This window comes from Triturus cristatus, chromosome 12, assembly GCF_964204655.1.
Source record: "Triturus cristatus chromosome 12, aTriCri1.1, whole genome shotgun sequence".
Classification (NCBI taxonomy): domain Eukaryota; kingdom Metazoa; phylum Chordata; class Amphibia; order Caudata; family Salamandridae; genus Triturus; species Triturus cristatus.
In genome coordinates, this window is record NC_140595.1 from 743,663,327 (window position 1) to 743,688,014 (window position 24,688).

The 24,688-nt window shown below is 44.9% G+C and overlaps 1 protein-coding gene across 4 annotated transcripts in view; it reads right to left on the reverse strand.

Annotated features, from left to right (window-relative positions):
* Window positions 1-24,688, reverse strand: part of CNTROB (centrobin, centriole duplication and spindle assembly protein) — a 303,393-nt gene that overhangs the window by 273,003 nt on the left and 5,702 nt on the right. For 3 of the 4 annotated variants that reach the window (XM_085636906.1, XM_085636903.1, XM_085636904.1), the window contains exons 2-5: window positions 13,256-13,975; window positions 12,660-12,744; window positions 10,023-10,107; window positions 5,299-5,461 (exon numbers count right to left, since the gene is read on the reverse strand). In XM_085636906.1, the coding sequence (XP_085493032.1) occupies window positions 5,299-5,461; window positions 10,023-10,107; window positions 12,660-12,744; window positions 13,256-13,942 (1,020 nt within the window). In that variant the 5' untranslated portion in view covers window positions 13,943-13,975. Of the gene's footprint in view, window positions 1-5,298; window positions 5,462-10,022; window positions 10,108-12,659; window positions 12,745-13,255; window positions 13,976-16,549; window positions 16,696-24,688 lie in introns of those variants that run through there. The other variant, XM_085636905.1, reaches the window with a different exon arrangement.

Genomic DNA, 24,688 nt, shown 5'->3' on the forward strand with positions numbered 1-24,688 from the left:
TTATGCCCAATTTGTCCACTTTTGAACTTGAGAAGCATTCCTATTAAAAACGCACTTACCTTTTTGCAAAGCTCTTAGTCTCAAAAAAACTCGAGCAAAGCTTATTTTTTATAAAAGTGGTTTGGAGTAGTGTCTCATTTATTGGTCATTGTGTGCACAACAAATGTCTTAAACCCCTCTGTGTTAGGCCTAAGGCTGCTCGCCAACACTACCACAAATCGAGCACTTTGGGTTTGCATTGAGCCCTGTACACTTCTGTGGGAAACTCTGGACTCTGTGCATGATATAGCAACCTAGTGGCATATCATATACAGAGCCAGCTTCCTACAGGGAGAATAACAAAGGAAGTAAAATATGATTGATGAGAAGGACAGAAAAGAAGGAAGAGAGGACAGAAAAGAAGATGAGGTAAAGACAAGGAACAGAAGGGGCGAGTGAAAGAAGAAACAAGAGGGCAAAAGAAGGAGACAAGGACAGGAAAGAAGTGAGAAAGCAAAAAATGAAGTAGAGGAGAAACAAGAATAGAAGGGAGAAAGACAGGTAAGCAAGAAAGAAGGAAGTGGAGAAAAGTAATGAAGGAAGAAAAGCAAAAGGAATAACGAAAGAATAAAAGTAAGAAATAACTATAGGCAAAAACCAAGATAAAGGAAAAAGAAAAGAAGAAAATGCAAGAATAAAAAAGTAAAATTAAAAAACAAAGGAATAGAAACGAAAGAGAAATGGGAAAGAAAAAAAAAACACATTGCAATTATTATTGCTTTATTCAATCAAAAGTATGATCATTCACATCATAAAAACAGTACATCAGAGTAAAAAACAATTAATATTGCATTAAAAGAATGTTCATCAAGATATCCATTAAAATACAAAGTTATAAGTCCCATAAGAACATAGTGAGCAGGATCAATCATAAATACAAGTAGAGCTAGATAGGCACAACAATGTTCAGAGGCTGGTTAGCACATTTTGACCTCTTCCACCAGGCAAATAGCAGAAATCTCGAAATAGCGAACACTAACCAACTTGTGGTGTCTGATTTAAGAATACATGTGGCATCCGAAGGACACCTAATAGAGAGCATACGGCAGACAGGAGCTATCCAGGTTCTTCTAAAATCAGCATAGGAGGGACAACAGAAGAGAAAATGCTCAAGTGTCTCGGGTGAAGTGTGGCATGAGGGGCACAATGGGTTAACTGACACATTTCGCCAGCAACTTCTCCTTGCATTTAGGGGAATAGTTCTGTATCTAAGTTGGGTGTACAGTGCTCGTGCCTGTGGTGGTTCGAGATCGTCCAGGAATACATTGTAATGTAGTGCTGCTCTTAATGACAATGAAGCAATACTTTTTTAGGGGTAGGTGCTAGTAGGTTTGGCAATGTGCACCAAGGCCTTTATTTTTATGTTTCCAAAGAGAAAGTAGCAACACATGTTTAATCAACTAGAAAGTAGGATGAATCCTGCTCCCTCGGCTCGACCTCCTAGCCAGGCTTACAGAGCTTTCAAGTCCAGCGGTAGCAGTTAGGCACAAAGTTGAAGAGTTTGGAAGTCCAGACAGTAAGCTACTGGTAGCTCACAATTGACATGGGAGAGCAGGAGAGAGGGAGGGGGAATACCAGCATTACACTGTGGTAAACAAGTACTCTGCCCAGTATGAACCTGCACTCTGGACTGTGCAGAAGGCACTGGCACTCAAAGGGTGACTCCGATACTTCCTTTTCGCAGAGCATGGCACATTTAATACGTTTTTTACATTTTTACAGAAATCCAGGGTCACAATATTACTCCATCCGTGTAGGAAGTGCTTCCAGAGAAGAGCCAAGCGGTAATCCACCAGTGCAGCAGGGTTCACTCAGTGCTGTGGATAGGAGCATGGAGGGTGCTGGGCACAAGTTTCTGTCAGAGAGAAGAGGTGGGCTGCTGGTGTTAACAGCAATGTGGGGTCCTATACTTGTAAGAAGACCCACTCCAGATAGTGGCTTGTGAGATTATCAAACATCTACAATCTATGACGAGGTCCCATCCTGCTGGAGGCCAGAGGTACATTGCCCTGTCAGAAGGAGGAAGCAAAGTCGAAATAGGATGGACATTTCTTCGGTGCCAACCTTCACTGAGAGCTTTATATTCCCGGCTAGAGTAATATCACGTGAAAGAACTTTAAGACTCGAGCAGCAAAATGGATGCTGTGCTCAAGTAACATCTCCCACACTGATCAATAAGTTACAGAAACTCCACTAATCCACGGCTACTACAAATACAACTCCACAGATCACAAACCTTTCAACTGCCCCTTCAGACACAGCCACGGAGCTTGGGCATTTTAAGGTTTCATAGGTATCTTATTTCACGATTGGATCCCGACAGACAGACTAGTATTGCGGACCATTTAGCATGCACTTTAAGATCTGATACGCAATCAGCCTATATGTGAGTACCGTACAACCTCACTATAATCATAGAGGGTAACAAGGTAACAGATATACAGTTATTTTTCGACCTTCTAGAAAAATTAAAAAAATAACTTCCGTTTTGAATTTTCAATAGTTTATCACATCACACTTTAAAATCCCACTTTGTACAGAGAATGACATTCTTATGCAATTTTACTTAAAACTGTTAATCCGAAAACTATAATTTAAGAAATGACAAAATTGCTATTGAAATCATTTGAATAGGTCTTTAAACCATTTCAACATTGAAAACATTGTAATTAACCGGGCAATATCAAGAAACTTCAACCTGAGCAGAACTGCAACCTGCAGCTACATTTTCAATAACCCACCAACTACTCAAACAGGAAGTAGTGTCTCAGTAAGGGGTCTGCTTTCAGCTCATGCAAAATTGCAGGCAATGGTCAGCCTTTGTCCTTTTACTAAGAAGGAGGAGATTCTGCTTTTCAAAATGAGCACTCTCCTTTGCACTCGTCATCTGCCTGTATTCGGTGGAGCTCACTGCTCGTTGTTCTGAGTTGATGCACTTTGCCTGCTCCAGTATCCAATCAAGTCAGCACAAGGTCTGTGTCCACCATTTGGTCGTGTCAGCCTTCTGCTTGGTCTATTTTGCTTCGCTTCAGCAGAGTTAATCTGGTCCTTGACGGGTAGACCACTTGGCTTCCTTGTGTTATGTTGTTCCGAACCACAGACAAAATGCTGTACGTTGCGGTCCAATGAGTGCACTTTGAGTTGGATTCTTGGTTATAGATACTCTTATGTTTTAATCACACACAATATACCTTAGCCACATTCTTATTAGGGAAAGACAGCAGTGCTACGGCAAACATACTAGCAATGACATTCCGGGTAAAACTTCATTTCATACTCCTGATCAATATTCATAACTTTGAAAGGGACTAATCTGCTTACATCTTCCAAGTATTTCATCTTTTAGTGCACAGTACACTTACCCTTTCAACCGTCTCACTAGATTATTTCAAACATGCTTTACTTATTTTCTAACAAATATCGTAATGCTCTATAGATCTCCATGCCCATTCTTCAAAGCTGTTACATGAAAGTAATTGTCATTTCCTGAGCAAAAAGCATCAAAAACAAACAAGACATTTTTCTTGCTAAATATCAACCTCTTTTTAATCTCTGCAGGGAGAGATGGTCCTATTCTGAAACCTGTAGGGCTAATGTCCAGTTTGACAAAGAGAAGGGTCTTATTTTTACTGTCCCATACAAATGGCTGTCGCCAAGTCGTAGTTGTCCATATGCTAAAGCCAACAGATACCTACCTACCAGATACCTACCTCCTACCAGGAATTACTCTTGTTCTCATCGACAGGCTGAATTGCAGTCTCCGATTTGGAGAAGGTCTGGACTTGTGCAAGATTAATTTAAGCCCTATCATCAACAAGCATTTGCAATGCAATAGGTCTCGCATTTACACCAGTTTGAGCTACTGACATTGTAAATGACAATGCCTTTTATTGGTTTTCGTTTTTAAAACATAAATAAAAGGCATTGTCATTTACAAAGCCAATAGCTTGAACTCTCGTATACCGAACACGTAGGTATTCTATATATCTGCAGTGATAGTGATCCCACACCTATATCTGCAGTGACGGTGATCCCACACCTATATCTGCAGTGACGGTGATCCCACACCTATATCTGCAGTGACGGTGATCCCACACCTATATCTGCAGTGACGGTGATCCCACACCTATATCTGCAGTGACGGTGATCCCACACCTATATCTGCAGGGACGGTGATCCCACACCTATATCTGCAGGGACGGTGATCCCACACCTATATCTGCAGGGACGGTGATCCCACACCTATATCTGCAGGGACGGTGATCCCACACCTATATCTGCAGGGACGGTGATGTCACACCTATATCTGCAGGGACGGTGATGTCACACCTATATCTGCAGGGACGGTGAAGTCACACCTATATCTGCAGTGACGGTGATGTCACACCTTTTTACTGTTAGCACATCACTACAGCAAGGCCAAGCGAAAGGAGCCCCTGGGGTGTGAAGGAGCGTCTTGAGACCGCAATAAACAACAAAGGATGGCTGGACTCTGGTGTCAAGCAGTGACTGGTTGAAGAGTTTAAAAAAAATTAAAAAAAACTTTGCCACATCAGGAGATGTGTTTAGTAATGAGGAACTGACAACATCTTTTAACTTTTAAATGTTTTTCTTTTTAGAGCCAGCACTCCTCTTTAGGGCTGCAAGAAGAAAACAAGAATGCAGTTTGCCCTCCTACCTCAACATAATCCAAGTAAACATTGTTTGAACATTGCACTTTACTTAATACAGGCTTCCATTGCAAACCCGACAAAGGTTCCTAATGTAAAGAGTGTTGGACCTCTTGGAAAGGGTAGGGTCTCTGTCTACGTATCAAAGGCTCCCCGGAGCGAGAGCTGAAGCAGAGATGCCGTCCAGTGGCTGTCTCCTCACAGGTAATCAGAATTCCCTCGAGAGAAAGTATAGAGCGCTTTGGCGAATGATGGTCAATGCATGCTTTTGAGAACAGTGCCAAAAAACGCATACATGCAGACCCAAAGTTGGGTGAAGTCGTTTTAGATTCAATTTAGCAGGTGAAAATAGTATCATCTAGATAAATAAGCCCAATGAAAGACCACAATTATACATGCGCATTCCAATTTTAGTAAAAGCATGTGGGACGAAAAGACATGAACAATTTAAGCTCAAGTGGCTTAAAAAAAAAAAAAAAAATTTTAATAAAAATAAAAAAAACACACACACTAGAGGCCACAAAACTGGCTGGTGATCAGAGTACTTTGTAGGCCCATTACAAAAAGGTCTACAGCATAAACTCCTTACCTTCCGGCGAGTCCTTTCTTTCTCCAGGGAGTCCCGGAGCTGCTGCTCAGTGTAAGAAGAAGGGTCAGATACAGACTGGGATCGCAGGGTGGTGTAGCGTGGAAATAACTCCTCCATTCCAGTGATTGAGAGTGGTGGGGAGATGTCCTGCAGGGGCTTGGCACTGTGGGAAGAAGTTATTTGCTTATACTCTAGTCAGAGGGAATCTTCATTCAAATTATGGATAGTGGAGAGATCCACCCAAGTGTAGCATTCTGAAGCAGTTAAAAAGAGGTTTCTTTAAAATGATATAATATACATTTTAGCTGACAGCTGCAGTGAAAACGCATTTTTACGAACAAAAGCAAACTATAATGAGACTATCCACCAACTTAGAACTGGTGGGCCAAGCCAATCATGTTTTAACACGTTAAAAAAAAAAAAAAAAGAAGAGGAGGAACAACTGAAATTAAGTGAAGGAATCCAAGCTGAAAAAAGGAACATCGCATAACTGAACAAACTCAATAATGACCCAAACTGGTAGTTTCCATAGATGTGTTTGAGAAAATAGCATCATCGCCCTATGGGACATACTATAATGCCACAACCAGAAAAGAAAGTGGGTATTCATGACTTTAGCATGCCAACAATTATGGTTTTAAGTCAACTGCTGAAAGATTTCTGGACGCTTCACGCGTAACAACTGAAGGTGGGGGACTTAGCATTACAACTAAATGCGGTCTTGTTTCATTCGCACCCGATTGCCTCAGTCATAAATATGGAGGGTAGTCCCAGAGTCTATTTAGACACTTTGCTCGTATGTAAACTACAATCAAGCACTACATTAAATGAGTAGGGATTTAATTGAAAACAAAAAGGGCCTTCCAGGTCATTAGATGTGTATATAAAAAGTGCAGTCTAGCTCTGCATATTTGAGGAGATCGAAGAGTCTCAAAGAAGTAACCAAGAACCTCCTGGAGGACAAACAATCAAGGCTAGGGAAGATCGGCTCATTTCAGTCTCTCTGTGCCTTTGGACACTTCAGGAGGAAGTACAAGAAAAAAACCTTTAAGGAACTTCATTCGTCTGTGACATGCAAGTTGTGCCATAAATTTTTTATTTTTTTTATTCATTCATTTATAGAGCGCCTGGTTACACCACCGGTGTGTCCCCATGCTGAAAACATACTCTGGGGGAAGATAGCTGTCATCTTCTAAAACGCTACGCTGTATAGAGCTCCCTAACCTGTATGTCTATCCGGTTTGCCTGAACAGACACGTTTTTAGCGGTCTACGAAAACTGCTTTCGCATGGTTCTGTTTTTAGATTTAGTGGTAGGGCATTCCACATTATGACTGCACGGTAACTGAATGAGCGAGCTCCCATTCTAGCTCTGATAATTCTGGGTAGAGTGACCTGTGCCATCCTCATAGACCTTAGGTTCCGCTCTGGGATGTAGTGGGTTATTAGCCGTTGTAAATATCTAGGGCTCTTTTTTGCTAGAATACGATGGCAATGGCACATTGCCTTAAAAGCGATTCTCCTTTCTACCGGGAGCCAGTGTAAGGCTGTTGATGCTTTCCTCGTGTTCGTTCTTCTTGGCAGGCCCAGTACCATCCGTGCTGCCGCATTCTGTACTCTTTGTAGTTTGGCAAGGCCCCTTTTAGTAGCACCTAGGTAAAGTACATTCCCGTAATCTAACTGAAGTTATTACCGCATGTACTATAGTTTTCCGGGATTTCGGTGGTAGTAGGTCTAGTACCTGCCGCAGAATTTTCCTATTCCCATAGCATTTGCCTGCTACCTTCCGAATCGGACTTTCAAAAGTCAGCTTGGGGTCAAGCCATATACCGAGGTTTTGGACTTTTGATTTGGGGGAGGCAGTTGGCCTAGAGTTTCCGGCCACCAAACGTGTGACCATAAGGATGGTGTTCTGTCTACTACCATGACCTCCGTTTTGCTTCCGTTTAGCTTGAGGCAGCGATTAGACATCCAGTCTGCCACCTCTTCTAAACATTTGGAGAACCGGGTAGCTGCTTGGCCACTGTCTTGTGCTAGCATCATAATTAGTTGTGTGTCGTCAGCATAAGAAACGATCGACACCCCATACTTCTCCACACACTCCGCCAATGGCCCCACATAAATGTTAAACAAGGTGGGTCTCAGGATTGAGCCCTGCGGGACCCCTTGAGCTAAGGGAGTCTTCTTAGACAGATGGGTTTGTTGAGCGACTTGGAAGCTTCGTGTGGAGAGAAATTATGTCAACCAACTCAATGCTCTACGCCTTATGCCACATGCCTCTAATTTTCGGATAAGAAGCTTATGGGAGATAGTGTCAAACGCCGCACTGAGATCTAATAAAATCAGTGCAGCTGTTTGGCCCTCATCTGCATATTTCCTCAATATTTCTGTGGCTATGAGAAGAGCCGACTCAGGTGAGTGGGACACTCTGAAACCTGATTGGGAAGGATGCAGTAGGTCGTTTTTATTTAGGTGGTCTATGAGTTGTTTATTTGTCACTTTTTCTGCAACTTTTGCCACAAAAGGCAGCAGCGCAATAGGCCGTAAATTATCCAGCACTGTGTACTCCAGTGATGGCTTCTTTTTGAGTGGTTTCACAATGGCCTGTTTCCATTTTGTGAGGACCACGCCATTTTGAAAGGAGCGGGAAAAAAGATCCGAAATATATGGCATAATTATATTAGCTCTTTGCACTATAATTTTTAGTTGGGCTGGGTCCAAAGGGGATCCCGATTTTATCCCTTTTGCTATGGTGGTGATTTCTTAAAGTTCCTGTATCTTGAACTCATCCAACGTTGCCCCAACAAAGTTTGTCTGGCTGTCACCTGCCATAGTAGTTCCTTCCCTCACTTCAATCGGGAAGGTGTCGTAAATTTTTGCCACTTTATCAGCGAAGCATTCTGCCAGCTTGTTACAGCTCTCCTCCGAGGCATCTGTATCATTCCTGTATTCTTAAGGATTTCCGTATCGCAAACATTACTTTCTGGGAATTGCTGGCACCTTCTATCCTATCAGTGTAAAACCTACATCCGACTTTCTTAATTAAAGGAATGATATTGTTTTAGTTCTTTTTTATAATTTCCTTTCGCCTCACTATTATATTCCTTCCTCCAGACTCTCTCGCACCTTTTGCATTTTTTTTTGGCCATCATCAGCTCTTCATTAAACCAGGGTGCTGTTATATTTTGTCTTTTTGAAGTCCTGGTGCTCCACGGTGCTGTCTTATCTAGTGCCTCTGTGATCCAGGCTTCCAATTGATTGTTGGCTAGATTAACATCCATGTCCAAGATGGGCATTTTCTCCATTAGGGCATGTGTGAAAGAATCGGAGTTGAAATTCTTACAGTTCCTCGTAGTAATTACCTTAGTAGGTTGTACTTCCCTCTTCCAGTGCGTAGGGATAGAAAACTGGACTAGATAGTGATTAGACCAGGGAATGGGCCATGGTGTCTCAACCTCTATATCCTCAAAACTGGAGAAGATGGGATCTAGAATGTGGTCTCCTTGGTGCGTTTGAAATCCTACTCTGAACTAGGTTAAGGGACAGTAGATAGTTACGTAGGATGCATACTTCTTGGTTCTGCAGGTTATCAAAATGCAAGTTCAGATCACCTAGTACCAGAAACCTTTTATGTCGAAGTGCGAGTTGTATTACTTTCTCTTCCAGGCTAGTTATAAATTGTACCCCTGGGCCTGGGGGATGGTACATTAGAAAGCCGGTTTAAGTATTACGTGCTGTAACCGTTAAAGCGAAAAAGAACGCCTCGCATTTGTCAAGGTCGGCTTGTTTAATTTCACACTTCATTGAGGCTTTAAAAATAATGGCTATGCCCCCTCCTGTTTGTCCTTCCCGATCTTGCCTTACTAACACATAATCACTGGGGATTACATCCAGAACATCAGAGGTGGAGCTCTCATTCAGCCATGTCTCAGTCAGGAATAGAGCATCCAATGATCTTTCCCTGAGAACGTCCTGTATCTCATATTTGTGTTTCGCTAAAGATCTACAGTTAAGCAGTGCTAGCTGCAGTCTATCTTTATTGTCCTTGTCATTAGTAGCCCTTTATGTCTTATTGCAGTGATCACATTTCAACTCATTACTGTGTAAGTTTATGTTGTGTTTGCAAAATATATCCATGGGCATTGCCAGGCTCCATAGCTCTTCAGCTGCGTACCGGAGTCTCCTAGGTGGCTGAGCAGGGCCAGGGGACCTGGCCCCTGGGCCCTGCCGGGCATGGTTGCGCGCTAGCGGCGCAGTCAGACACACATGGGTCTAAGTAGTGGAGTGGGCGGGAAATTCCTGTTCGCCTCCCCACCCGGACATGATGGCCTACGCAAGGTCAACCACACCCTCCACAGAACGGCACACAGCCGGGATGGACCGGAGCGGGCAGCAACAAGTAAACAAATGTATGATGCGGCGCAAACTAAGGTGAAAGCATTACATTACGGATGTGTTTTAAAACTAAAAGCGGTATCAGTTCAAAAAGAATTATGCAGGTACCGGTTAAAAAAGAATTAAAAAACAGTTCAGGCACATGCCAGCTCTCACCAAAGTGTCATAAATGATGACACTTCTCCAATACAGCTTTGTGGTACCCAACCCTGTGAGAAATAATACTCAATCTACCACAGTAACGTGGTGCTTAACAAGTAGGTATCAAACAAGTGTTCTCCATAAATAACAATCCTTAAAACACGTCCCTTTGTTACAGAGGTCACTCACGTTAAAAGATTGGCGGTGCTGTCACTTGTGAAAGAAAGCTCCTCTTCCTTCTCCCCCAGACCAGCAACCATGAACGAAGAGTCACCTGAAGAAAGAGAAGTAAATGTCAAAAATAGTACCATGATCTGGTGTCTGCGACACACCGACAGTCTTACTCTCAATATACCCAAGAACCAATGGGACCAGAACAGGTTGAGAGCGTACTAGAAGTTCAGCAGAAAAGTCATTAAATTTACCCCCTCCCCCACCGCAAAAAAAGGAAAAACTTACAGGATACCGGCTATAAGACAGAGATAGAGTTGTTTATTTTGTGCAATCACACAATTGGCCCAACGTGTTTCGGTCCATCTAGGTCCCCGATTAGGGATCACTGAAAGAGTACTACACTGTCAATGGAACCCAAACAAATATTATAACACACACATACACACGGGAAGAGTTAAGGAGTGCAGCAGAAGAATATGCAGATAGGAGATGGGTAACATACAGCAAAGAGACACTGAACATGTAATATCGGCCATCCAGGAGAGCCCTACATTTGCCATCCCAGAGAGGGCAACACAAGTCAGGCGATGCTGTAAAAACCTTGCATCTTCTGTTTAAGCATGCATGAGACTTCTACTACACAGACGTTTCCACTATATCATTTTGAAGAGACTGCACTTTCATTCAGGTAGATCTTCCTGAGAAAGAGATAGACAACTCAGCTCTGAGAAACTAAGTTCTGAAGTAAAAATCAGCTTTAACTGTCATTCACCAGATTTACACCATCGAAGTAGGTACACCAGGTCAAACAGAACTATGGCTGGCAATATGAGCTGTGAGAAAACCAATTTTTATTTATTGAAATAAACCAGAGGTTATCAACTAGAAGCAAATCTCGGTCAGCCCTGGGTGAGCGAGTTAAAAAGACTGGAGGAAAAAAAAAAAGAAGGATATGCCAGTTGGTCAAGAAAGCCAGCTTGTGCTGGTAGATGTCCGCGAATGAAAGACAAGTAGGAGGAGAGACGAAAAATCTGTAAAGCTGGAGACCTCTCAGTTTCACCTCAGCCAAACCTAAAGAGAAACAGAGCCTAGAACGCAGACTGGCGAGGAGCCAACGATAAACCTAAAGATATGGATTCCAGATGGCCAACAAATGCGCAAGAGTATGCTGCCTGGTCAACTGATCCGAGGGACAACTCTACCCAGCAGCAGAGTCTGTTGGTAACTATGCTTTTTTCAACACTTGGAATTTGGATACCAATAGAAAAGTTGGATTTTCTAGACTCATGAGAAATTAGACAAGGGTCGGTCAGAGATTTGTTGCAAGTTTGTAGGATGCATCAGTGAATACGTCCAATCAGTACATGATTAGTTCTTTCAGATAAAAAAAAAAATCTACTTACAAGTAAATTTTTATGCACTCATAAGTACTAGTAGACGTTCGATGCGGGTTTGGTAATGCATCTGTTGGGAAAGGTGCTGACAATCACAACTCAACTGTCAATACTGGCAGATACATAAGTCCAGTAGAAAAACTAAAGAGAATCCACTGGTCAGGAGCACTGGGACAGAATCCCATCACCCACCGAAGTGGCATGCTTCATCATCTGGGACCTCCTCTTGGTTGCAAAACCTAGTGCAACCAAGGGCTACAACCCCCTCCCTAGGAGAGGGGACATCAGGGATGTTTTTAAGTAGTTGAATCTAGGATCTACTAAATCCACTGTAAGGGGTGATGGTTGCAGGGAGTGGCTATCAGGAAAAAAAAAAAAAAAAACTTTATTATGATCTACACTGGAGTCAAAACTAAAAACAGTGCGTATGCAGCTTTAACTGAATAACTAACTGCATTAGTCTGAAATAGAGGTCTACATGTTACGATCAAATGTGACCTTGGCTTTCTTCAGGACCTAGGTAATAAAACGCTACTACAAAAAAGGTGAAAAATGAATATAATTAAATATACAGATACCCGATTTCTGTGGTTGGAAATAATACAACCTACATTATCCTATGTCTTCATGATTAAATGTAACGTCACAGGACTTATGACGATACCGTTATTTCACGGGTGCACTCCTCACCTCACCTGGCCGCAGCTCAGGATGTGAGGCAACGCTCTGTTCGTCAGTACCCCAGACTGGACACGATTAGGAACCGGAGCCCTTGGTTGCACTAGGTTTTGCAACCTAGAGGAGGTCCCAGATGATGAAGCATGCCACTTCAGTGGGTGATGGGATCCCGTCCTCTATAAAGGACTCCTTCTAGATGTAGGAGACACTTATAAACAAAATACTGTACGTGCTCCTGAGCTTGTCCAGACCCGTGGATTCTTTTTTGTTTTTCTATAAGTGTGTTTGGGGACTGAATCCGTGCAGGTCTATAAACTTTCCCTTGGACCCCCACTATGTAGTTTTGTTGAGATACATAAGGCAGACATGCAATTTTGAAAGACATACCTAGAGATACGGAAGTAATTCCATGGCTGAGCGGGTATATTGGATGCACTGGGCTAAGGCAACTGAGGGCTGACCTTAGCTTATCTCCCGACGAATATTTCCCTTACATCTTGTTCAAGGCGTCAGACACCTGTAATTTTCATTTCGCCACTCCCGCCCACACTTACTCTTTTCTCCTCTGCTAAATACTCACTGTAGTGCAAATCTTTTGAAGCCCGGAGCATTCCTTGCAGGTGGTAGCGAACGCTCTCCATTTCAGAGATGGGTCTTGATCCAGACTGCCAGAAAAATTAAAGCAAAAAAGGTGGTCAGAATGAGACTTGGAAAAATAAAACTCAAAAACAGGAGACTAAAAACAGAGTAGGAGCCTCTACCACAAAACAAAATCATCAAGGTAAGATCACTGCTGAATCAGTCATGCTACTGTTCAGGCTTGCATATTGAAAGCCCTCACCTAAAATTTAAGCAGTTGCTCCATTTGTAAATAATTCCTCTTACAACAACATGCCTGAATGAACTACATGTAGTCAATCCTTGTCCCTCCTTCCTTGTGTAAGTAAATCTTGGAAAAGGCTTTCACTCCCCGACTATCTGTGTATAAGAACATTTCTCCCCAATCCCAGTCAGTCTCTGCCTGCTGAAAGTGTGTAAAAGAAAAAAAATTTAAAAAAACACTTCACAGGACCAGCCTGTCTGAAAGAACTACTTTTAAATAGGACTGTTCTGAAACCCCCAACACTGCCACCCCCTCCCCAAAGTTGAGCATCACCCTTCCCATTTCTTTCTCACCATCTTGATAGAGGTGACATCCAGTTTGGTTGAAAACTTTTCAGACACCTCCTCTTCCAAGTTTTCTGGATCAGTGTAGGGTTCTTGTGTGTTCTGGCCAGCCATGCACCCACTGTCGCCACTAACTTCAGATAGTCTGCCCTCCGGAGAGCTGGGACGCTTTTGGTGATGGCCTGCTCCAGACTGGTCCTCAATCTTCTGATAGGTAGGCAACACTGAGAAGGTGCTTGGTTGGGATCTGGGTGAAGAGAGTGTGCTGCTAGTTTGGCTATTAGAGTCCTCACTCCCCTCACTCTCCTCGCGATGTCCAAGGGCTTCTGCGTTGAGGACCACTCGGTCCCGGGATACAGGATTCCGTTCTGGCCTTAGAATGGACCGCCTGGAAGAGGTCACTGGTTCCAGGTGAGCACGTGCCTGTGCCTCTACCTCCTTGCTCCGGCGCAGCGAGGCATAAAGCTGGGCAGTAACCTCAGAAGAACCACACCGGTGGCCATATGGGGAAGATGGCTGGGAATGGAGCCGGGGTTGTTGTGAGCTTACTAAATCCTCTTGGATAGAGGGACAGGCCTGGGACGGGGTAGTTGGGGCAGAATTTGGGCCAGATGCTGGCAGCGGTTCAATGTCACTCATGAGATCGTCACTGTGCAGCGAGGAGCTCAGAATAGGGCAGGAGGCTCTCCAGGCCATGAGGGGAGACTTCAAACTCCCTTCCAGTGATCTCTGTAAAAAGGAAGACAGATGTTCAACAGAAATTGCACTTGTACCATTGAATTACAAATCATCATGTTAGAAGCAGGGGCAACGCAAGTGTGATTCTACTAAGCAGGACGCAACAAAAATATTTTATGAAGGCCCTTCCAGATGCTGACTGGTCACCTTTCTGTTGCCGAACATGGTGCCAAACGGATACTATGGAGGTGAAACCTTAGCCCCGAAGGGGATACCAGGTTAAAAATTTACAAAATAATGCTATCATAAATTGTGCTGCATAATTTGCCTTTCCTTGCCGTATTATTTAGTAAAACCTGCTGCATAATTTAATCTCCCCATGCTGCATAATTTCAGTGGACCTACCAAACACATACAAAAGTAATAGGGCACAAGTTAACAACCACTCAAACTCAAACCCCAGAAGTGTCTTTGGTGAACTAGATACCTAGAACAAGAGGTGCTGTGTGTAGGTGTACACACACGCACCACCCCCCTCCCCAACCATGGTAACCCAGGAGCAATGAGCAGTGTCTCTTAATGACTACACATGTAACTAAAGAAAGGTGGCTCTCAGTGATCAGAAAAATGCACAGCAAAGAGGTTTCCCTTAATGATCAAGGAAGCAAACAGAAAGCAAGGGAAATGTATTTTTCAGACAATAAGCAAAACCGCCGAGAAGTGTCTCATACTCCCAACACACAAACAAGATGCGTATCTTACCAACACCACACTAAGACATAGAATGTCGCCTTTGCGGTTATGAAAATGAATCACAACACCATCTTCTATGCCCCTGTCCGGTGCTACTAACTCTTCAGAAAACCCTTCTACGGCCAATATTGAAGCAAGAACAAATAAGAATTTGCAGAACCACGGTCGCAAAATTACTAGGAACTCGACAGTCCAATTGGCATGCAAGGCAACAAATTTCTTGAGCTCAGCGGCAAAGGAACTAGAAAAGCGTGATAGATAAATTAAAAGAATTTGTAGTAAGTCTTGAAAAGTGGCGTAAAAAAATAACAATAATAAATTAATAAAAAGAGGCCAGACAAAGTTAAAGGGAAATCGGAGAACACAGAGACAAACGCTACCACCTTAAAGGCACTTTGGCTAACTAGGTGAAATATTGGCAGTTCAGCGCAGCTGAACCTTGCACTTTGCATTTGTCCGGGAATCATTTGCTGATGTTTATTGGAGACAAGAAGTTGGACAGCCTGCAAATGGACTAACCTAAATACATTAGAAGTCTCATATCATTTCATTGCAGGGTTGGAAGTCCTACGTTCAAATGTAGTCAAAGAAAAACGTTTTTATCAATAATTTTACACAGCATTTCAGTTATATTTATGCAAGCATTAATGTTAAAAGAATTGAACAGTTTGATGGTCGTTTGTACAGTGCTTTTGAATAAAATCGAATTTTAGGTCGAGCATTCGAGACCTCTTGTATATACTCAAGTATATACTTATATGTGTATGTACTTTGTGGGCTCTGGAGAAGCACCCTAAGTAAGACTTGTCTGCTTCCGATTAGGGACGTTCAACTGCCTCTACTTAACTGTCTCAATAGAAAGCGACCAGCAGAGGTCAGTAAAATACCAGAATCACTTTAGCATTCTCTAGATTCCAGTCCATAGAAACTGTCTTCCACAAGCACAAAACAGAGCTTTGGACTATACCATATCCCGCTTGTCACGTAGTCTGGTGCTTACTTTCCCTCCATGTTAAAGAACAGTAGACGTTTCAGCACCCAGGGTAATGTGCTGCATAGCTAAATACATACAAGGTCCAAAAGGCGAGACCAATTGCATTGCAAATGCTTGTTTTTCTCTTTCTCTCACACAGACATTTTGTCAAAAAGAAGAGTATTCATGACTACAGGCATGCAACGAACGAGAGTTCCCCCTCACTGCCCGATACCAGCAAGCTGTGCCAGACCACGGTGACAATCTCCACGCAAGCGGGGTGCCTCATGCACCCAGACACAAACTAACCAGAGGAGCCTCTCGCGGTCAGTGCTGAACAAGTTAAGAATTGGAGCCACTGTCCAAGCCCTTCCGTATAATTTGAGGCAGGAATGCGTGGTGCTTCAGCTGCTTGTGTAATCATGGGATCCCACCTTACACTCTTCAGCTGCCACTTGGGTACAGAGAGCAGTGGAGCCGGTGAAAACTTTCTTAAAACATATTCAAATACTAGACGAAAACTGGGCCGAGGATGCCAACGGCGGCCTTGACCCCGTGCCTAGGTGTAAACTACTCACCATTAGCAGAGTCTCTCTTGATTAGCTAGCTCTGCGCTTCAGAAATTCATTGTCTAACAAAAGCGTAGACAGGGGCATTTTGGAAACAGTGAAAGGACAGCACAAGGCGAGCCTCGGAATTCCCTAAAAGGTCTAAAAAAAAAAAAAAAAAACTTTAAAAAAAACAAAAAACCATTTACAACTCTCACTAGGAACATCTCTGCGCCCAGTGTCGGACAGATTCGGTACTTCTACTCCCTCGTGGCTGTCACTCCAATGTTAACACAACACCAGCAGACCCTGGCCTTACAGCAAAAAATACACTTCACTACAAGCACGTACCTCTGACTGCTTAGAACAGTAATGCTTCGTTTCTGAATTTTAAAACATGAAGAGGGGCACTCGTACGATGGTTCCTGGCTGCCCCCCAGGCTTGTCCACAATCTCACAGTGCCTTCCCACCGTCTTTGTCCACAATCTCACAGTGCCTTCCCACCGTCTCTGCGGGCAGTCACACATATCCCTTGTGCTCTACCTGTTTGAGCCTCTCTCTACCCAGCCCATTCTTCAGTTGTAACAGAGGCGCCGTCCTCCGCCCCTTCCACTTCCCTCCCTTCTCAGGTCTTTTCCCTCCTCTGCCTTTGCCGCTGCTTTCGGTACTTTTCCCTCTTCAGCTGGATGCTGCCCTGCCAACTCCTACTTGCAGCTCAAACGAGGTCAGAGCTCACTGGTACACGTTGCACCCACAATTCAGTGGGTTTCGGTCAAAGGCGTAGTCGTTCCCACGATTAAATGAATAGTTATTTTTTTTTAAACTGCAAACTGAAAAATAAAGCCATTTTAACGTTTTTATTATGAGGGTAGTAAGTATATTTTACATTTCACCATAGCATATTTCTGTCAAAAGTAACGTAAATGATTCTACATTTCTGTTTGTTTTTTCTACTCTGTGAAAAACACAAAAGAGCCTTTCGCTTCGCTATTTGCAAAGCTCACCTTTTTCTTTTATTCTTCTTCGCTTCACGCTCAATCTCTAAAATCCTTCCAGTGTGTGTTTCTCAGTCTACCCTAGACGCCTGTCTATGTGATAATCAGTCAGTCAGTCAGTCAGTCAGTCAGTCAGTCAGTCAGTCAGTCAGTCAGTCAGTCAGTCAGTCAGTCAGTCAGTGATAACTTTATTTCGGTCATAAGACCATAAAAGTACACATAAGTACATCAGCAAATACAATAAGACAATAAATAAGCATAAAAGAATAAAAGAGGAGTTAAACTACAAGTTATCAGTGAAAGAGGAATAAGTACAAAAATTAATTTTAAAAAATTTGTCTCCTACGCCACATGCTGTATAGATAGCGAGATACTGCAAAGACAATAGGGGGGTGGGTGTCATAAGTTAAAGACCAACAAGCCTGCATAAAATAACGAAATCCCAAGTTCCTGCAGATGGGAATCAACCAACGTTTTCTGATTACATAGTAGGCAGGACAGAAGAACAACACATGTGCAACAGTCTCCGTTTTATAATTACATGCAGGGCAAATTTGCTGGTTCTGCGTCTGCCACTTAGATGAGAAGGACCTAACCAGTAGGGTACCAGGTCTTAACTGAATGTATAGTTTTCGGGCAAGCGGAGGTTCAATTTGGTCCATAAATTCCCAAAGTTTTGGGTCTGGTTTAACTATGAGGAACTCTGAAGTCAACCTACCCACCGCTGTAGAGCTCGAAAGTGATTGAGAATTCTGTATACATATCAGGGAGAGGAGTTCTTTCTTTGATAGCCCAGAACAGTAGGTTTCCGGGGTTACCCACAGTTCCGGCAGTCCTAGACAAATACTAACTGCATTAATATGCTGGAGCCAAGGGATCTTTTTGTGTTTAAGGACAGGCCAAATCTCAACAAATTCTGCTCTATATGAGGCCAGTTCAGGGACTGACCACAACCTCTTCCAATACAAGATTGGTCTGGCACTTATGATCTCCTCTATTGGGACTAAACCAAGGTCAAATCTAAGGGGGATTAAAGGCGTGCTAGAAGGGAGCCCTACAAGAGTTCTTAAAAAAGACTGCTCAGCCTTTATGAGTGTCCCTGTCTGTTTATGTCCCCAAAGTTCAGCCCCATAAATTGCAGCCACTCTGGCCTGCCCACAGTAAATCTCCAAAGCAAGGGACACTGGTTTGTAAGTTGATTTTTTTTAAACTTTGTTTAGACCCCCCACCAACTGAGAGAGCTTGAGTGTCGACTTAGCAATCTGCGCATTCCAGTTAAAGTTCTCAGTTAAAGTAACGCCCAAATAAACAAAGGTTTTAACCCTTTCAAGGGGAGTGCCAAATAGAACTGGATTTGGGCGCACCCGCTTCGGGGGGTTGAAAATCATAATTTTTGTTTTCCCCAGATTGATTTCCAATCCCCGCAGAACTTCACAAAACCATCCAGTGTATTTTGAATGCCCGATGATGTTCTAGACAGCAACAAAGTGTCGTCTGCAAACATCAGAACGGGCACTCGACCTGTAACCAATTTAGGGGCATCATTGTTTACCACACAATTCAGATGGTCCACAAGACCATAAATATAGAGGCTGAATAGTGTGGGAGCCAACACACACCCTTGGCGGACACCTTTTTGGACAGGAAATCGGTCAGTAAGACCACCATACTTGCCACACCTTACCTGGGCGAAATTATTTTCATGGAGCCTAGATAGGACGGCCAGTAAATAGGGCAGAAGACCCAAGTCTGCTAAGACCTGCCACAATTTAGCTCGTGGAACTAGATCAAAAGCTGCCCGCAGGTCCACAAACACAAGGTAGAGGCTGCCACCCTCCACCATAGCTGTTTACCATTGCAAGACCTGCAGGCGAAAGATCTGATCAAGAGTGGAGGTACCAGCCCTAAAACCTGCCTGGAATGTAGACAGAATCCCATTCTCCTCAATCCACCCCAAGACCCTGTCCAGGAGAACCCTCCCCATTAGTTTTTGCGAAGTATCAATTAGGCTAATGGGCCTATAATTAAGAGGGAGTTAATGGGCAGCCCTTTTTTAGAATGGGCACAATTTCTGCTCCTAGCCAGGTGGGGGGCACATCATCCCCCTGCAAGATACGGTTAAATAGGACGACCAAATAAGGGGCCCATATCTTTGGTTGTGCCCTAAACAGGTCCCCAGGCAATTTATCAAGGCCAGGAGCCTTATTAGGGAGCATTTTTCCTATCGCTGTTTCTACCTCAACCAGGGTAAAAAGTTCGGATTGGAGCACAACATACAAGAGGTGGCGGAGGTTCAGGAATACTAACAGACAAACCATCATAATCAGGCGTGCCATATAGATCACCAAAGTGGCTTTCCCAGATTGAGGTGGCAATGTTGGGGGCAGGAGCGTGGAATTGCCCACTAACTCCAGTTGCTACGATGGACCAAAATGATTTGGCGTCATTGCGACTAAGCGCAAAACCCAACTCCTCCCACACTGCAGCCTCCCTTTCCTTCTTCGCATCGCTGATTGCCTTTTTATACAGGGAGCGATTTACCCTGATGGCTTCTCTGTCGTTGGTTTTTAAGACCAGCAACAGAGCCTTTTTGGCCATGCGACAAGTCGTGTTGAACCACCGAGCTGTTGCGGTCCGGAGCTGAATTACCCTCTTTACTGGATACAGGATATCTTTTAGAGCAACAACCAGTTGGCCATGAATATCAGTTGAGCTGCCCAAAGGGCCAACTCTCCCCATCTCTTCAATGAATGGTATGATGATCTCATACAGTTCCGCAAGTTTACTGTCGGACATTTGAAATTCTGGCCATTTAACCCTCCTTCTGCAGTTTGTAATTATCAATGGGTCAGGGACTTGGTTCTCATCCGGGGAAGGGTTTTTTAGTCCAAAGTTCCCCGGTTTAAGGGTCAAAGCTAGAGCATTATGGTCACTGTCAAACCTCTCAATGACCACAAACTCATAAAGCCTGTCCCAATGCCTTGCCTCCATAAAGATGTAGTCAATTATCGAGGTATGATTTAATCTATTGAACGTTACTTTACCAGGTCTATCTGGCTTCACCCTTCCATTGCAAGCTCGTAACGATGCAGCTAAGGAGAGCGACTGCAGTTGCAAGAGAGGGGGGGTCCAGACCTTAACCAAAGGGGTCAGCGGGTCTGGAATATTCCATAGTAAATCCACTTCATCTGAGTCTCCTACATTTGGATCCCAAAGGGGCTCAAAATGGCAATTAAAGTCCCCACCCAAGATTAACACAGTGGCGGAGTCAAGTGACTGTATGAGGTTAGACAGTGCAGTAATAGCCTCAGATTCAAGGCCCCGCTTAATTGGCCTTCAGTAAACATTTATCAAAGCGATATTTGGGCCTTTTATTGGGTCCAGCAGAACAAGTTGTACGTCCCGAGAATTAGTTCAGGGCTCGACAAATCCACTCGACCGCTCGCATTTGCGAGGTACATTTTATGAGGTAGAGCTATTTTTAGGTTCTACTCGCCCTTTCTGGCGAGTAGGAAAACTGCCTAACTTTTGTCCTCCGTCTTTGAAAACTGAGCAAATCTGACAAGATAACAAGATTTAAAGGCCTTTTTATTGCTCACAAAGCAAAAGAGCAATAACGATGCCTTTAAATCTTGTTATCTTGTCACTTTTGCTCTGCTTTCAGAGACGGAGGTCAAGTAGGTTACTGTTAGGTCGAGGAGAGTTTTCAAGGTACTAGACCTGCAGGACTAGTACCATTTTTCAGATTTTTCGAGCCCTGTAGTTGGAATTTTTAGTGCCTTCACTCCTAGATACGTGCCAACCCATATGGACAGCCCGCCCGAGGGCCTGCCCCTACTGCTCATACTTGCCAGAATGTCGTATGTTGCAAAGCCCGGGACCACACTCTCTTTGAGCATCCAAGTTTCTTGCAACATACAAATGTCAAATAAGGCAATAAACGCACCCCACTCAGGAATGGGCAATTTATTCTTGAGACCCGCCACATTCCACGAGAGAATTTTAACATGATCAACATCAGTAGCATGCTTAGGTGTTAGGGAGTCAAAGGAACCATTGGAATCGCTCAAGGTGAAGGACCCAGCACCAGCCCCCTGCTCAGGTATGCAATTTGAGAGAGAACGAAAGATAAGGGAAGGAGTAGATGGGGACTCGGTGGGTGATTCTGATGTCAAGATCCCCTCTAGTGGTCTGAATCGTTCAATTGGGTCAGATTTACCAATATGCAGTGGTCTAAGATTATTGATTGGGTCAGATTGGGCAGTAGCGAGGGGTAAGTTGGTCAATGGCCACGTCTGTCAATCACAACCGTCGAGGCCAGAAAGGGCTTCAAATCTATTTAAGGCTTCAAACGGCGTGAATGGTACCAGGTGGTCCATCCTCCCGTTTCTACTCCCATAGCTCCTGGGCGGCACAATGTCCCACCTTGGGACGTTATCAAAGGTCATTGGTTTGAAATTAGGTTCCAACATTGCATGCCCATTATTATAAAATACACATGGGTTAGTCTGTGGGAAGACAAGAGCCCCAGAGTGCCCAACTCTGGTCCCTTGGGTTCTGGGGTAAAAATAGGTGAGTTCAAAAGGGGCGATAGAATTACCAGGATTCCCTACTGACCAGTTTAGAATATGTCTAACGGCCTCGGGGTCTCTGAAATTAATAACAATTAAATCCCCCTTAATGTCCTTCACCCTACTTCCCAGCCAGGAGAGTCTGCGAACATGAAGGATCTCGCCGTTAATATTATAAGGGAGGGGACGATTTTGGCTCAGCCAATATACAGTTTTATTTTTGAGCTGAGAAAACCCTTCCCTCTTACCATCCGGAAGTATTGGGACTCCCGCTAGTACAACCACATAGGGGACAGCTTCTGGCGGTAGTTCAACTTGAGGCTCCTTAAGTTTCGCGTCCTTAGCAGTGCTAGAGCTCCTACTCATCACCCATGTTTCCTGCGCCCTGTTTTTCCCCAACCCTCTGGGTTTCGCTAGCAACAAGCGAAGCCGATTGCCTTGCAGGTTTAGGGGGTATTAGCCTCTGTTGTTTATAATCTGTGGTCGTGCTAACTTTGGTTGGGCCTTCACGCGCAGCAGGAGGAAAAGAAGAAGGCATCGTGGCTACGGGAGAATGGGCCAGGACCGCTTGGTCCTTAACCTGCCCAGCTTTACTACTAATGGCCAGCTCTATATTCCCTAGCCTTTCCTCAACCCTCTTCAACCTCTCGATAATTAGTAACATGAATGACCTTATGAGATGTTCGATACTTTCCAAAGGGTCAGTAAATTGTACTTCCTTTGGAGGACAATGCAAAGGAGTGCCTAATTCCGCTAATGTTGGTACTGTAGTTGAAGCAGCCTTTGGGGTTGGTGCAATTACTATGGGGGCCTTTGAGATAGATACAGCTGGTTTAGCAGCCTTAGTGTTTTTCCCAAAATCAGAATGGCTGATCCTGGGTCTACATGGGTCTCCGCCCTTCTTCCTCCTTTTATTTGGTGGTGGGCCAAGAGCTTTGGACAACAACAATGGTTTCCTATTCTTCTTTTTCGTGATCACCACATTTGGCAGGGAAGGGTTAACTATCGCTTCTACTTCTAATAGGGAATAGCTAGGAGGAGGGATGGTGTTTGCATGTAAACTATCAGACGAATTAGGTAAAGAAAATGGAGGGGATAACTCCCGCAAAAGTACGGGAACACTATCTGTAGAGAGCAAGTCATCAATTTCAATAGAGGGGCTTACATCAGGCAAAATGGCTTGTTGTGATAGATCTATAAGGGGCCTATTCTTCATACGTTCGACTGACTGGCGGCGCTCGGCCCGGCTCTAGCTAATGTGTCCTCCCTCCCTAGATCCATGGGAACCTTGCTAAAATAACGGTCTAATGTGCCTTTAGTAAAACCCCCAGCCTTAACAGATGTCAAATGTTCATGACTCAAGGCCATAATGGGTTAATGAAAGAATGTACAATAAATGTCCTTCACGTAGGCAAGAGAGTGGCCCCAGCCCAGCCTCTTCTGGCCACAGAGGGCCAGGACTTGGCCCGGACTTGGCCCGCTCGCGTCCCGCGAGACGGAAATAGGAGCTGATGAAATAAGGCGTATGACAGGCCGTGGGCGGGGCTAGCAGGGTGCGCCGGCAAGATCTCCTATGCTGTGCCGGGACTCCTGGTCAAGCGAGTCCCTGCAGCGTTACTTCCCCGTGATGACCTATCAGGCCCCAGGCACATACAGAGTCCGTGGACCGCCCCTCCACAGGACCCACAGCGCAAAGCGGGTGCGGCAAGCAGTGGCAGCAGGTCAACAAGGAGGCTCCAACAACAGCAAGGGTCCACAGGTTAGGTGATTCCTCGGTCGGCGTTTCACGATTCCCGCAGGTGATGAGGATTCCTGCAATTTTTCAGGCCGTGGGCGGGCTAGCAGGGGGCGCCGGCAAGATCTCCTATGCCGTGCAGGGACTCCTGGTCAAGCAAGTCCCTGCAGCGTTACTTCTCCGTGATGACCTATCAGGCCCCAGGTACACACAGAGTCCGTGGACCGCCCCTTCACAGGACCCACAGCGCGAAGCGGCACCCGCCAAGCGGGTGCGGCAAGCAGTGGCGGCAGGTCAACAAGGAGGCTCCAACAACAGCAAGGTTCCACAGGTTAGGTGATTCCTCGGTCGGCGTTTCACGATTCCCGCAGGTGATGAGGATTCCGGGCAATTTCTGCAATTTTTCAGGCCGTGGGCGGGGCTAGCAGGGAGCGCCGGCAAGATCTATGCCGTGCTGGGACTCCTGGTCAAGCGAGTCCCTGCAGCGTTACTTGCCCGTGATGACCTATCAGGCCCCAGGCACACACAGAGTCCGTGGACCGCCCCTCCACAGGAGCCACGAAGCGAAGCGGGTGCGGCAAGCAGTGGCGGCAGGTCAACAAGGAGGCTCCAACAACAGCAAGGGTCCACAGGTTAGGCGATTCCTTGGTCGGCGTTTCACGATTCCCGCAGGTGATGAGGATTCCTGCAATTTTCAGGCCGTGGGCGGGCTAGCAGGGGGCGCCGGCAAGATCTCCTATGCCGTGCAGGGACTCCTGGTCAAGCGAGTCCCTGCAGCGTTACTTCCCCGTGATGACCTATCAGGCCCCAGGTACACACAGAGTCCGTGGACCGCCCCTCCACAGGACCCACAGCGCGAAGCGGCACCCGCGAAGCGGGTGCGGCAAGCAGTGGCGGCAGGTCAACAAGGAGGCTCCAACAACAGCAAGGTTCCACAGGTTAGGTGATTCCTCGGTCGGCGTTTCACGATTCCCGCAGGTGATGAGGATTCCGGGCAATTTCTGCAATTTTTCAGGCCGTGGGCGGGGCTAGCAGGGAGCGCCGGCAAGATCTCCTATGCCGTGCTGGGACTCCTGGTCAAGCGAGTCCCTGCAGCGTTACTTGCCCGTGATGACCTATCAGGCCCCAGGCACACACAGAGTCCGTTTACCGTCCCTCCACAGGACCCACGAAGCGAAGCGGGTGCGG